This window comes from Diadema setosum, chromosome 21 (assembly GCF_964275005.1).
Source record: "Diadema setosum chromosome 21, eeDiaSeto1, whole genome shotgun sequence".
Taxonomy (NCBI): Eukaryota; Metazoa; Echinodermata; class Echinoidea; order Diadematoida; family Diadematidae; genus Diadema; species Diadema setosum.
In genome coordinates this window covers 22,678,977-22,695,153 of record NC_092705.1, presented here as the reverse complement: position 1 = coordinate 22,695,153, position 16,177 = coordinate 22,678,977, and the positions used below count along the sequence as shown (strand labels likewise).

Here is a 16,177-nt window from a genome sequence, read left to right as displayed (position 1 = left end):
AGTTATAGAGAATATATGAAGGGTTTGTTTGCAAAAACCGATAAGTCCATTTTTGATGATTTTGAAGTGCGATCTCTGTCATAAAGTTCAAAATAATACCTTTTGAATGATATATTGGTCACTACATATAATGGTATATTATTTAAGTTATGGTCAAAAGAAGCAAATTTTTTCTTATTATTCTCCTTATTTTTCTTGACCTTTAATCGCAAATATCTCCATTTGACAAATATGGACTTATCGGTTTTTGCAAACAAACTCTTCATATGCATGTATAATCACAATATAAATTGAAACTTCATGTATTGGCTCTGAAATGAAGATGAAAATTGGTAATGCATTTTTTAGCCAATAAAGTACAGGTTTATTCAAATTTGCGGCGTCTCACGCATTTTTATGGCTCCATAAAAAGTAATTGGGACGCCGACAATTTGAGTCAAATAAACCTTTATGTCAGTGTCCGAAATGCATTACCAGTAATAGACACACACACACACACACACACACACACACACACATATATATATATATATATATATATATATATATATATATATATATATATATATATAATTCAGTGGGAGAAGAAGAGCATTCGTGGACGTAGCTAGTGAGCAACGTGCGTGTTTATTGCTGAGCTTTCGGTCTCGTTAGGACCTTCATCAGGGCTGTAATGACACAAAAATCTGCTGTAACCCAGAAGACGAATCGCATCATCTCGAAGAACTTCAAAGTCATTTCGTAAGACGGAAATACGACCAACAGACCGTAAATGATGCAATAACAAGAACAAAACAAAAACCCAGATCTGAACTCCTCACCTAGCTACCACAAGCGTAGAAAAACACAAAAACCAATCTTCACAGTCACATACAACAGAGCCACGGAAAAAATCCCACGCATCATCCAACAGCACCTCTCAACACCACAGTCGTCACCACCACTGCAGAAAACTTTCCCCGAACCCCCTCTCATCTCAATCGACCGAGATCACGTCGTGATATCTTAGCTAACGCAAAAGACCCGAAAACACAAACACACCATCAATACACAGACATCAACCCCCATTCTGGCTTCTACAAATGCAAATCAAACAAATGCATCCTACACCAACACATTACAGAAACAAACTCATTCACAAGTACCACCACAAATCGCACATACCCCATCACAGACTACATTGACCGCAAATCAACTTGGGTCATCTATCTACTGACATGCACACTCTGCAAGAAGTAATACACTGGCAAAACTGAAACCACACCCTACACACGACTCAACAACACTAACTCAGAAATACGAACATTCAACACTCAACCAAAACACCCCCCCCCCCCATACACAAGACACTTCAACCTCCCAGAACACAGCCTGAACTGCTTACAAATCACTGCCATTGAACTAATCATGTAGAGGACCCGCTCTGTGATTCTAAATCGTGAATCCTACTGGATAGCCACACTGAAAACTTTACAGCTAAATGGCATCAATGTTGATCATTAACTGCACATGCGCAACAATGTGATGCGCATGCAACCACACGCCAACCCACACATACACACACGAACAGACACACTTAGCCCACAGACACCACCGCAAGTCTTTATATCCGCCATCAATAAGGTACACTCTTACTTCATTATGTGAACCGTTAACATTTTGTACCTTATGTAATATTCTGTTATTACGTTATATTATTTCTTTTTAATATGTACACAAATGGTTGTGCAATATATATTATTTATGTTATTATTATTCGATAGCCAGAAGACGACGCGAGGCTGCTGTACTGCATTATATATACCCACTTACGTCTTGCACTGCTGCCACATGCTGTATTATTGTCGATAACACATAAAAATGTTTATTTTCATATTATTATAGTCTTATGTTACATAGCACACAATACGAAGATATTGAATTGGCGTTTTTGTTGTATACCTTCATTTCAATTCATAACACGAGTTTGATATGAAATGTATTCAATAATATGATATTAATTTTGTTTATTATCATTATTGTATTCTGTTTATAATTACGGATTTATTGATGACATAGTCATTATAGACACACGCTAGTTAGATTTATATTGTTACGAGTGTAGCCATACGAGTGAGTCATTTTTGTATCATTACAGCCCTGATAAAGGTCCTAACGAGACCGAAAGCTCGGCAATAAAGACGCACGTTAATCACTAGCTACGTCCACGAATGCTCTTCTTCTCGCACTGAATAATATAAATAATGAAGGAGCTACACCACTGGTGCTGTACATAGTCGAGACCCCTTCTCGCACTCTCCCTCTCTCTCTCTCTCTCTCTCTCTCTCTCTCTCTCTATATATATATATATATATATATATATATATATATATATATATATATATATATAAGAGAGAGAGAGAGAGAGAGAGATAGATCTATGTAGGCGATATATGAACTAACTTATAGGCTGATATATACCGCATCGAACCACATGTAAGACGAAACGCTCTGTTCATCCAGCCTTCTGAAGAATGGCAGTTTGTTCGTGTCCATTACCTCCCTGAAGAACTCCTGAAAGAATTCCTTTAAAATTAAAAGAATATCAGAATAACAATAACTTGCCATTCCCACAGTTTTGGTCTAAACGGGATAGGCTGCGTTTCTGCCGCCGCATTTCCTATGCGGTCATCTAATATTAAAAAAACAAATAAAATTAATGCAGAAACAGCAAACATGTTCGACTTGAATGAATATTTCATGATGCACGAGTAGTGAAAATGACAGCACAAATTTCCAACTATATTATTATAAAGAAAGAAACTGAAATATGCTTCAGACTTAAAATGCTTAGTGGTAACGTAATTACCAGAGGTGCAGACACGTACCCCTCCCCTTTCTGTAGCTTGTGTGTGTGCGTACAAATTTACAGATCCTGTAAAAGCCATGCCACCGCGTATTGATAAGGCACTTAATCGATATTGGCATTTATCAGTATACATTGCATCGACCTTGTAAATAGATATTCATCAGGGAAAAACTGATATGGGGTAAATCAACAAAGCTGTATCTTATTTTGGACAGAGGATCCAACTGTATATATACATATATATATATATATATATATATATACATATATATATACATACATATATATATATATATATATATATATACGTATATATAAAAAAAAATCTTCAGCCCTAACTTACCTGGGCTATTTAGCAAGCTTGAATTCCTGGGGGGGGGGGCATTATGGCCCCCACTTCAGATCTCGGCCGTTGATCGCGCAATCGCCGCAAAATTTTGCATGAACATAAAGCCGGATGTAATCTACAAGACTATTAAGTTAAATTTTCAAAAAAATTGCATTTTCTATTTTAAATTAATTAATTATGCAAATATATGCAAAAAAAAAACTCATTTTCGTCTGTAATTGGCTTATAAAAGCTTATTGAATGCTGATTTTTGGTGTAAATATTCCTAGTGACATTCCGAACATTTGTGCGTAAAAAAAAATCAGTATCCAAATTAATTTCTTATGTTTTTTATTGCTTTATCATTTCTTTATGTATTTCTTTGTTTTTTCAAACTTTTGTTTTTGTTTGTTTTTTCAGCAGAATTTGTCATACACATCTTTAGAAGCATAATTATACTAAAATGAATTTATTTCAGCCATTTAAATCAAAAATATGAATCTTTATATCAATTAATTGAAAAAACACAATTTGTATTGACTTTGTACACGAAATCACGTTTTTGAGCAATTTTGGGGTTGACGAAAATTTTTGAAGGGGCGTGGCTTCGGAACGGTATGCCCGGGCGCGACAAATTTGGTCTCAAAAGTTGTGCGAGACTTGAAAGTAAAAAGTCAGCGAGCGGCGCGGTCAAAAAAATTTTGCGCGGCGGAATGGTCGTGTAATTGGTCGAGGGGGGGGGGGGCATTGTGGCGGTTACAGCTCGTTATTCCGAAGGTTCGTTATTCCGAAATTCCGAAGGCTCTTTATTCCTAAGATATGTTATTCCGAAGGTTCATTGTTCCGAATTTCATTTTCGGATTAACCAATCTTCGGAGTAACGAACCTTCGGAATAACGCCATAAATTTTCGGATTAACGAACCCTTTTTCATTTTCGGATTAACGAACCTCTAGGAATAGGGAATTTGCGTGTTTCGGATTAACGACCCTTCGGAGTAACGAACCTTCGGAACAGCGAACCTTCGGAATAACGAACAGCACCCCATTATGCCCCCTCCCCCCCCCCCCCCCCCAGGTAAGTTAGGGTTAAGTAACTTAACAAAAATAATCGCATTCATTCTCACATTTTTAACAATACATCCTGACATCCTGACAAAGCTCCAATGATGAAAACAAACTAGGCATATCACACATTATTGTTTGTAATCGATCATAACGATTGACCAATTCCGCAACCCCCCTGCCCCAAAAAAAAAAAAAAAAAAAAAAAATATGTAGATTATGCTGGGAAAATGTTATTGTGCAATAATAGAATTATCGTTAGGTCGACATAAATCATGACCTTAGGAGTCTTACTCAGCAAAACCGTTTTTTGCATTGATATTGAGTTTGATTATTTTATTTGTTTATGTGGTGGTGAACTAAAGTGAGAATCTGTGTGATGACGACATCCAGGACCTTTGTAGGGCCTCCCAGGTCCGTTACACACTCGTCTTTAAACTGAACTTCCAACGGTTTCAACCATGTCGCTTTTCCGTCGTTCCAGTACCGATCGACATTCTCCATAGCAGACTGCACGATACTCGATCCTCGTTGGATGTCCACAAACCTCAATACGGGAGATCGGAGATCGCTTGGGGGAATCCCCAAGTGTGGATTCGCCCGCAAAGTGTTATTCTGCACAAACTGGATGTAATTCTGAAAGTCGATTTCAGAAGTGATGAAGTCCTGTACAAAAACAAAAACAAACAAACTAATAAACAAATAAACAAACAAAAATGGTAAATCAACAACATCGACAAAATTCATCAGACATAATAGTTTGATGCCACCCTAACATGTCTCAAGTAGAAAAAAAAAACATACATATGAATGGACTTAAAAATGAAAGCTATTAAGCAAATGAACAAATATACTCAACAAGAAGATTTCAAATTTAACACCTCTTTTATAAGCTTCACTGTGAAGAGTAGAATGTAATCGAAATTGTCCTACCGATCACTGGGTAAGAAATTATATTTGCATGAATTCAATGAGAAGTTAGATACGGTTCTCTACTTTCTTGTGTGACAGTGGAGCACATGAAATTCATGTCGTTATGGTAACTGGTAATATGTAAGCCAGTGTAATGTATTATTTCTAGCTCTCATAAAGTTAAGAAAATTGCGTTAGCACTCCATCATGACAGCATTTGCCATAACACTATAGTCTAATTACTTCCGCAGGATTCTGAAAGAAGTTACAATGCGATGATTGCATTCTCTTCAAGCCCAGGATACGAATTACTATCTACATCTGTACGTTCTTGTGATATTACAGTCATCCAAATTACAGTTGTTATGCGTTATCATCATTGTTACTATTGATAACTATTGCCATTACTACTATCAATGTTACTTTTTATCCTTGTCAATACGTATTGATTATTCTCTGTATCAATCTTATTGTCGTTACTGTTGTTATCATTTAGAATGTTAGGGTGTCTGAAGGTATGGTATAAAAAAAATCATACAATCCCCTACGCTGTAAATTCATTTGCTTAGATGAATTAAAATCAAGATTATTGAACAACGCCACTTCTCCACGCAACACGACGCGCTTTACCTGAAATATACACGTGTATCATCCTCCCCTGAGACAATATCGAACTTTCCTTGAGTAATATCCTGGCAGTTTTTAATCAAGACAACGAGTTTTCGGATTAACAAACCTAAGGTATAACGAATCTTCGGAATAACAGACCCTGTACATTTCCGGATCAACGAGCCTTCGGAAAACAAACCTGTTTTTATTTTCGGATCAACGAACCTTCGGAATAACGAACTCTATTTCACTTTCGAAAAAAACGAACCTTCGGAAAACAAACCATTTCTTCTTTTTTTTTTTTTTTTTTTTTTTTGGATTGACAGACTATCGGAATAACGAACCTTTATTCATTTTCGGAATAACAAATCTACGGAATAACGTACCCTATTTCATTTACGAAGAAACGAGCCTTCGGAAAAACGAACCTTCGGAATAACTCCACAAATGTTCGGATTAACGAACTCTTCTCGCATTTTTGGATGAACGAATCTCTGGGTGTAGAGAATGTGTGTGTGTTTCGGATTAAGAACATTCGGAATAACGAACAGCACCCGCGGAATCATTTCATTGAATCCGAAATACGATACCTATTTTTTTTTAAGGTTAAAATTTGTGTTTTTCTCTAAAGGTTGTTTCTATAATAGAATGAACTTACCCGAACCATATCCGCTGACATTTCGAGAAGCTTCCACTTGCTGTTGACATCAAGTAGGAATAGATACTGAATCCAGGTGAATGTCTGGAAGAAAAAAAAAAAAAAACATTTGATGGATTGGTCTCTGAATTGCGTCAGACAATCACAAGAGGAGAATGACAAATCACGGTAGCTTTCCTAATTCTCTTTGTTGGCAAATACAGAAAAAAAAAATTGTCAGGCTAAAGGCTACCGTTACACGACCTGATAAAGTAAAATGCCATCAAATTAATTTGTATACATGTGTAATTAAATCAAATCGTTCTAAAACCATTTTCACCTAATAAATGATTCCTTTAGCAATTTCAGTACGATAATCAGGTACGACTAGTCTCTCATAAGTTTATTCCCTCCCAAATGTTTTTTTTTTTTTAAATTTACATTTACTTATTCGTACAAGAGATGTATTAGTATTGTTTACTTGTCTTACTAACAATTAGTTTCTTGAGTTTGTGACAAATGCAGACAGGATAAAACTGACAAGAAAGAATATAATTAGTAGAAAAATTAGCAAAGAAGTGATGCACCATCACTTCGATGATCCCTCGCATTCATCCCCAAGTTGAATTATCCTTCGGGTTTATGCAAGGTTTTAGTGTGTACGTGTGTGTCACACACAAACACACTGTTATAGCTTCTGACCATCCGAACATTGAGAATTGAGGATTTCTGGGACGAACACTGAACTAGGGCTTTCTATAGCTCATTCGGTAGACTACCGGGCTAGCATCCTTAGGTCTCGGATTCGAATCCCGATTATATCCCATTTTCTTTGCTCATTTTTCCACTAACAATTAGTTTCGTCAGACTTATCCCGTTGAATGAAATACACCTGTACAAGCGCATACTATCTGTTAATATAACAAAGGAAATTTGGACTTACTGGTTGAAAATTTAGAGCCTTGTCCCCGAAATATTTTATCATATGATTTTGGAGTTCTATTTCGCTGATGTCCCGTGTGTAAAACATCCGATAGGATACAATACGGTGCTTCCTTTCGTTTGCCTGACGAGAAAAGAAGAGTAGTAAAACGTCTGTGACATCGAAAAGGTATAAAAGGAAGGCAGATATGAAAATGTCAATTCTTAACTTTTATTAGTACTTTATGTAAACAGTCTACGGAGTAACAATTAATGTATGACTATCGATGAGGGATTGCATGATGTTTATTTAAGCATGTCATGCACTATAAAGGTATGGAACAGGAGCAACGATGTATAGTTCCCTCGCTCGGCTGAACAATTTTGTGTGTGATCATATCTCCCTTCTGAAGAAAGGCAAATCAATGTCCAAGGGTAGGACATAGAGGCCTCGTGTGTGACATAGTCACAACTCGTGCACGTAATATCTACACGCTTTTTCTCCAAATTTTTTTTAGACCTCCAACTATTTCATTGTCTCAATTTCAGCATTTTCCAACTCATACGAATGTCTTCAGCCGAAATCCATTGTTTTTTGGTTTTGTTTTGTTTTTTACATTTCTCATATTATCGGTTACACAAAAATGTGTTGGAGTGACTGCCACTTTGAATCAAACTTGTTAAGAGTACCCGATAAAGATCATTATGTGACCCAGAATTTGGAACAATTTCACCATTAAAGTTAGATACTCGACTCTCCTTGACTCTCTGTCGTCTTTCCTTCAACAATATTGAGGAACTTATTTGCTTTAATGCTTTGTGTAATATTGGGTCTGTATAACACCCTGGAGATACCCCCAACACCCGAAATGCACATATCTCTTGATATAACGATTACAGTGAATAATTATGTTCCATCTTTATAAAATATTGTGTTGACAATTGGAACCACAACAGACATAAACTTATACATAGATTGAAGGCATAGGATTATTATTGATGCTGCTATTGTTATGATCCAGTCATTTTTAACATGCATAATAATTCACTTCGTGTACTCAAGCTGAATTCATTAAATTGTTCTATTCATCTAAAAATATGCCACTGCTGCATTATATGACATGATTGTGTGTGTTTGTGTGTGTGTGTGTGTGTGTGTGTGTGTGTGTGTGTGTGTGTTGAAGATATTCAATTGTTTTTAATTCCTGATGTGATTCCTTATTTGCTTGGAAAGGCCTAAGGGTCATATAATAAGGGAAGTGTACCTCAGGGAGGCTGGATTTCTTACGATTTTGTACTACGCATGTGTTTTTGTGAGTAATGCATTGTTCTCTGGAAATGTCGAATAGATAATTCAACTTTAAAATCTTGAATAAAAATAGAATAAGGATAAACAAGAAAACGTAAACAGATAAAAATGTGTCCCATGTACGCGTATCCACATGCATTTTGTCAGCGCTCATCTCATCTTCAGATTCAGATTGTGTATTATGATTGTCATGAATACAAATAATACAACCAAAAATATTCCCAGACCAGTCTTATTATATATGTAACAATTAATGCACATTAAGTACAAAATGCATAAAAATGTGGTTATGACACACGACATTAAACAAACATACAAAACCAAGAACTAGTGTTACATTTGCACACAAAACTTTGTCAGCTTTTCATTTTACCTGTCTACGTAGTCAATGGTATAACACTGACTTTAGGCAGAACCTGGTAACCAGAGGTGAACAGAAAAACGCCTTGGGGGGGGGGGGGGGAGGGGGTGGACATTTTTATCCCATCAGTCTATATCAGGACTTTTTTAGGGCTGACAGGACTATTTAAAGCTGTTGGGCACTCTACCTCATTGAGATGTTTCAGTGCGTTGATCAAGACGAAAACAGTACCAAATTCCTCGTACGCCGTGCTTCGTCGAAGGACCAGCAGTCCTTTCTTTAACACGAGAATCATCCGCCGCAGTAGACGGTCATCGTGTTCCCACCAATTGCCTGTGTGTCAACAACAACAAACAGTGAGTATGACATCATTTCCGCCATAATCTTACGTGTGCGTGTACACGTATGTACTACTTACGAGTGTGTGAGAAATCATTCCATTGCCGGGTACACGATGTAGGCCTACTTCAAGCGTTATGAGGCAACTTCACAAAGAGACTTAGGATATTTTACCCTACGATACTCTCATTGATGTTAGCTAAGGAATAATAATCATAGTATGCATGGTATAGTGACCAAATTGTTGCAAATACTTGTCCTTCAAAGCATTCAAATTTTGCATGCTCAATCTTAGCAAGGCAATCGACATAATTTTATATTTCACCAGCTACATCTGAAGTTCTCTTGTTTTGAGCAGTCTGTATAGTTTTTTTTTTTTCTGGGTTAAGCAAGCTTTGGGTTTGCCAATTAAGGGTCATCGTTGCCAAGGAATATATAGCTGAGATTTATATACATCATCATGCGGAGAGATTTCATGCAAATAGTTTTCATGCAATAGGAATCTGGAATTACAAAGAGTTTCGAAGGCATCCTGCGACTGGCTTGTCCCAAGCTTGTTAAGACATTCGGCAACGAGGGCGATTATTCTGCGAGACCACGCCTTGTCCGGGTGGGCGAAGGCAGGGCACACAAGAATGAGAGGCAGTGCCCTTAGAAGGGCGTGGTCGTATTGGGCGTGGCACAGTCTCGACCAGCATCCGTTGTATTGCTCATGAATAATGTCTGCCACCTTTGATGGGAAGGTATAATGTAAAGAGGTATATAATACACACACACACACGCGCAGACACACATACACACATGACAATAATCATGCACAATTATACTATATTTTGAGCTTGCGTGGAATTATTTACTTATTGATTCGCGAATTTCTAAGTATGTACTGCAGCACCCTCTAAACTTTTAGGAAAGAACTTAGAATACAATTATGCAGATAGGACCTTATTTTGAAACATATAAGATACGAAAATAGAAACAATCTTTTTTTTTTGTTTCTTACTTCTGTTTGCCCATGTAAGGGTGTGTTCTTATGTAACATGGCATGTTCACTAGAATACTATTTCTGACAGACGAATGGTGCATGGATATAAGGAAGCAAGTCGAAAGATGTATTCTTTCTTGCATGGGTGAGTGTGCGCAATTGTGTGTGCGAGAGATACAGAAGAAGAAAGTTCTCATCCACTTCTCATTTTAAGAACAAAGCTGATAAACAAAAGAAACGGTTATGAAGTTTGAAATATCTTCAGGAACAGCAGGTTGCTAGTAAGTTTTAACTATACCCATTGACACGAAACAGTCACGCCTAATCAGTTCTCATGAAGTCCCATTATCTAAAACAAAATTTTCATCCGTCAAGGCATCTACATGACATGCTAATATAAGACTATAATGTTTATAGATAACAATTCAGTTCCCTGCAAACCAAAGCCGGAAGAATGTTTTCAGATCCGTGAAATTATACGAAAAAAAAAGATAAATAAAAAGTGCCTCTAATACAATCAGGTATGGGAAGGGTGGTGCGTTTGAGGCCTCATTCTCTTTTGGGACATGCTATGACGCGGAAGGTAGTTTTTACACGACAATTTCAACGGTTTCTGCATCAATAAAATTCACTGTCGTTCTGATCGAACAGTAATATCGAACACTGAAACGCTTGTTCGATCATATGGCTAGTGTGATCTAATGTGGCTTGTATTGATTTACAGCTTGACTTCTGCATCTTCGTTGCGTACAATTATAATTTCAATTATTTTACCAGTTTGAGGTGGAAGTCCTTCAGCCGCAGAATGCGAAAAGTTTCCCCAGCCTGCGCCAGATCTATCAGCTGATCAGTTTCGCTGCAATATCAAAAGATATTTAGAGTTATTCGTTCTCTTTTCAATATGTTTTTGCTTGTCGGAAATCCAATGATCTCTAATTTCTAATAAATCTTAGCCTGCGTTGATTTGTTTTAGCTACATTCTGATCGTCCTTAAGTATTTTCCTCCGATCATTCTCTTTTTGTTTTTGATTCTTGTTTTGAAGTATGCAGCATTAATGCTTACTAAAACAAACTCGTCGTGACTCAGTAATATGAAATTACAGACTTTGGCTTAACATTCTGCTTAATGAAAAAAAAAAGTCATCTCCCCTGATCTCTGCGACTGTAAATAATTATGATGATTTTAAAATATGTTTTTATTTTCATTTCATTAATTCCATCACAGTTTCTGGCATGAACCGCAAAGGAAAGAAATGTCTACAAAATTATGCCATCCGTGCCAGTCAATTTAATATTTTATTTGACATTAAATAGCACGAAAGGAGGTTAACAATATGGCGGCAAGATTGCACTGCAGCACCAATTTCAGAAGATGCATCTTTATCACTTAGTCCATTTTTTTTTGACAAAATGTCAAAAACAGGTCATAATAACGATTATGAAATGACAATTCAGTTATCGATAAAGATAATCAAAATAATAACAACAAATGATTATGAGGGAGAATACAGATATTAAGTAATTAAAATGACATAATAATCCATGAATTGTGTATGAGGTGTGTATAATTGGGTCTCTGAGAAATGCAAATGGTAAAGTGTAAAAGACACAAACCCCCGAGAGTTCCTGAAGGCGTGTCCTAGAATCTCCGGCGAGAGGACTTCGGTCACTTCTTCAAGAAGCTCGGGCGACGGACTGTCTGCTTCCACAAATCGATGGAATACAGTCTTTACGCGACCGGAGGTATCATCACGGTAAGGCGCAAAAGCGCCAGCTTGAGCCCTTTCCATCACGCGCTCTGCTTGAATGGCAGAAAAACACTACCGAAAGATGCTGAATTCAAAATCGTTATATTAGGCTGGATGAGAATAAAGTCAAACGATAAATGTAGTCAGAAGTTATATATATGTGACCCTGAACCACAAAATCAACAAAAAGTCGTCAAACAGGGATTTCTAGCTAAGGGCACATTCTAAAAGAGCAGATTTTAAACTTGAAAATTATTTAAAGCTCAATTCAAATGGACTCTCCTAACCTATCTAACTATTGGAAAGAGAGTCCACATTCTGGAAAAGAGCGTACTGGAAAAAGAGGTTGTAGAGTATTGGGTCTACTCAAGTCCTTAATCTCTACCAAACCGTGCTCTATTCAATGAATGGGACAATAAATATGATGTAAAACTCCATAGGAACACCAATCCCTATAAATAATACCAAATTTCAAAGTAGTAGCATAATAATTTCAGAAGTAATTAAGATGAAAGTGAAGAATGTGTAAAGGGTATCTAAGAAATGAAAGAGGGGCATCAAAAAGACATACCTAATCAAACTATTCTATTTAAAAAAAAAAATGTTCTACAAAAGCTGCTAAATAAGACATTTCCCATTCGATTTATGATCCCTAACTATATAGTATAATATAGAATCAGAATGGCTCTTTCAGAAAAATTAAAATCCTCAAGATTAACAAGGTTGACCCGTGTCACCTATTTTGAGTAATCTCGCAATTTTCTTCTTGGTTTTGTGATGCACGGCCACATATTGTGTTGAATGTATTTATTTATATAAAAATATTTAGAAATATATATTTATATGATATATACATATAAATGTTTATATATCAAATTGCCTACAACCAATGTCCACCATGATTATACTTTCGAGAAAGCTTTACTGTATTCATCAGGTGACCTAATAATAAGGGACTTTTTATGATTTACAATTCCCTTGTCATTGTTATTATTGTAATCTAATGTGGGCTGCAAGTGCAAAGACTAAACTCAACTATATTTGTTTATTACAAAAGAAAGCCATTCGTATCCGTACCGGCTGACAATATTTAGCCCATTTAAATTAGCTCTCAGCTAAAACATTGAATACATTTGATATAAATATATTTCAATGTTTGCTAATTTGAATAATTTACTCCAAGATTTTTTTCACATGTTTCATGAGTTTTTAAAACTGAATAACACTTTTCATTCTTATCTCACTTGTAATTGTCAAAATTTTCATTTAGTAAATCCAAAGTTATTAATTGTTTAAAATACCATAAGACATAATGGACCAGACCTTGTGATCATTTTTACAGATAACGTTAAATCATGTAAAACGTTATATTCTTTTAAGGAGAGACTGACAATTATGTCATTGTAAGACTACAATCTGTGAACATCGATTTTGTTTTGTTGTGATTAGATCGTAACTGTGAAGTACATTTGAAACAGTTACTACAATAAACAGTAATGATATTCCTATATGCCTATCTACCATTTCATTTAATCACCATCACATTCATCTTCATGATTACATTTTCCCCCTCATTATCACCCTTTCATCATAATCATAAATCTACCATACTTTTATTGGTATCTATGCACTGGAATATGAAAACTGAATGCATTAATATATGTTCACTTTTTTTTCTCTCTCCCTCCATTCTAATAAACTAAGTACGAAGCTATACGTAAATATGTTTCCTGGGCTGCCACTTGTTCAAGCATCCGCTTATACTGGCAGGCATTATTCTGCATGATTTCTTAGGTAATTATTGGCAAATTTGGTAATGCTTTTTATTTTAGTATTCTAGGGAACCGATGTACACATTTATCTTTTCTCCTTTGAATAATTCCTTGATGTTTTCTAAGGTATAATACTGAAAAGAATTCTAATTCATGTATGAAATCACGTTGAAGAAAATCAATAAATCAATCATTCAATCAATCAAACAAACAAACAAACCATAAGGAAGTTCAGTGTTACTGCAGCTGAAAAAAAAAAATCCTCATTTTTTTTTTCGATGGAGGATATGATAAACACAATCACTGATAAAAATCTGTATAAATATCAAGGCAGAATTAACCCTCTTCAACAAGTATAAGGTCCTTCACAAGATGGTCTGAGATTAACTTGAATGATTATCACAATGAATCATAAGGGTTAATTTGCAATTGCACACGTCATGAGGCAAAATGCACAATGCAAAATCCAACAAAGGGAATAACAGATAAGTAATAACAGTTAACTTCTTTTCACGAAAAAGCGTTATGTTATATGATATGGAATATTTTATATACAAAATTATTGAGTTACTTGCAACAAAATAAATGTAAATTAGATGACATTGGCTATCAAGAAATCTCCTCCTACCATGCACATAAAACTTCACCGATTTCCATGCAAGTAGTCATCATTTAGCTTTTTTTTTTTTTTTTTAGATTTGTCTATACGCTAAGGATTACGTTGTTTAGATCAGATCAATTGTTCTGTTGAGCAATGTCATACAAGGCTATAATACACCGGTCCCATAAGGAGGAATCCGCAAAATCACTGTTCCGTGAACATTCACAGAAATCATAATCCTCGCAGTTAGACAAACAAACCCATATACCTATGAATAAAAGACTACCTTGGGAAGACACAATGACCATTAGATTGTATATCGCATTAAACTTACCTCTATCTGTGTAACTCGTCGTAATCACAAACTCACACTATGTAGGCTAAGCTGTTAGACTACTTGGGAGCACACAGAAGCTGTTATTTCGACACAGAGAGCAATGGCCATCATGGATTGCGAAATATATTATTCTATTTCCGTTGGGGGAATACCCACGCAAAGTAATCTCCACACTAGACTACATAGATGGCATGAACCTTGCAAGATACTATATTTCAGTTGTGTACCATAATTCGTCGTAAAGCACCCTGAAGCCGGCCACAAGATACATACTGTGTACAAGGTGTATTAAGGTGGTCTAAATAGAAATCCGTGCTCCATATTTTCCTATACACTTGTACCTGATTTCACTCTGAGACCTACGACTAAACAAGATCGATTTTATGTAGGCCTCATTATATATATATGTATACATATATGTATATATATATATATATATATATATATATATATATATATATATTTCTATATATATATATGTATGTATATGTATATATAATGTATATATTATATAAAAAAAATTATCATATCCTACTTTTTAAGATAACAGTAAATTACTACTCTAAATAAATCATTATGTTTTCATATTGAGACAGCTGTACACTCAGGTGGTGGCTACACTTAATGTTTACTTTTTAATTTCTGTACTTTATGACATGTATGACTGTATTTTTTGTATGACATTTTCTTGAGAAATATGCAAATAAATTCAAACTTTTTACGCCTATTGTTTCAGGGAACAAATACCGATGTGAAGACATCTCGCAATGGAGATAGGACTCAATGTAAGTACTGAGGACAAAATGGTAACATAGCAAGGTACAAGGGACAAAAGAAGTAAAGGAAAGAGAAGGAGAACTAGGTAAAGTAGGAGACCTAATGCCCCAGTCACACAGTGCTTTACGATGGGTTACGTCCGTCGCGGATAGATACGAATGAGGGGACGCAGGGTGACGCAGCGTGGACGCGGGCATCCGCAGGGACGTATGTAGACGTAACTGTCCGTAACTCATCCGTAAAGAAACGCAAAATGACGGCGGCAAGCCTGCGAAATTTTGAAATGTTCAAAATTTCGCAGAGGGACTCCACGGATGCAAACTTACGCAAGTAACCGTAACCAAACGTAACTATCCGTAACTATCCGTAACTGAACGTAACTACCCGTAGCTTGGACGCAGACCATCCGCAAAAAGTTTTACCTCCCGTCCGTTTGCGTTCGTTTACGTCCACCGTAAGTATCCGAAAATAACCGCAAGTTAACGTATCACAACACTTTCGACGGCTTACGGATATTTGCGGACAGTTACGGATGCTGCGGACGATTACGTCCTTCGACGTTTTCCGTTTTCCACTCGCATGGGAACACAGAGACTCGTGGGAAGCCACACAACTCATGTTGCCAAGCTG

General features: G+C 36.2%; 1 protein-coding gene across 1 annotated transcript in view; it reads right to left on the bottom strand.

The window, feature by feature from the left end:
- The window catches only part of LOC140244409 (probable E3 ubiquitin-protein ligase HERC4), a 45,716-nt gene extending 33,614 nt beyond the window's left edge, over positions 1-12,102 (bottom strand). The window contains exons 1-8 of the mRNA XM_072324047.1: positions 11,927-12,102; positions 11,087-11,168; positions 9,841-10,057; positions 9,176-9,321; positions 7,328-7,463; positions 6,419-6,501; positions 4,636-4,905; positions 2,461-2,565 (exon numbers count right to left, since the gene is read on the bottom strand). Of these exons, the coding sequence (XP_072180148.1) occupies positions 2,461-2,565; positions 4,636-4,905; positions 6,419-6,501; positions 7,328-7,463; positions 9,176-9,321; positions 9,841-10,057; positions 11,087-11,168; positions 11,927-12,102 (1,215 nt within the window). The remainder of the gene's footprint in view (positions 1-2,460; positions 2,566-4,635; positions 4,906-6,418; positions 6,502-7,327; positions 7,464-9,175; positions 9,322-9,840; positions 10,058-11,086; positions 11,169-11,926) is intronic.
- Positions 12,103-16,177: the final 4,075 nt, after the last annotated feature.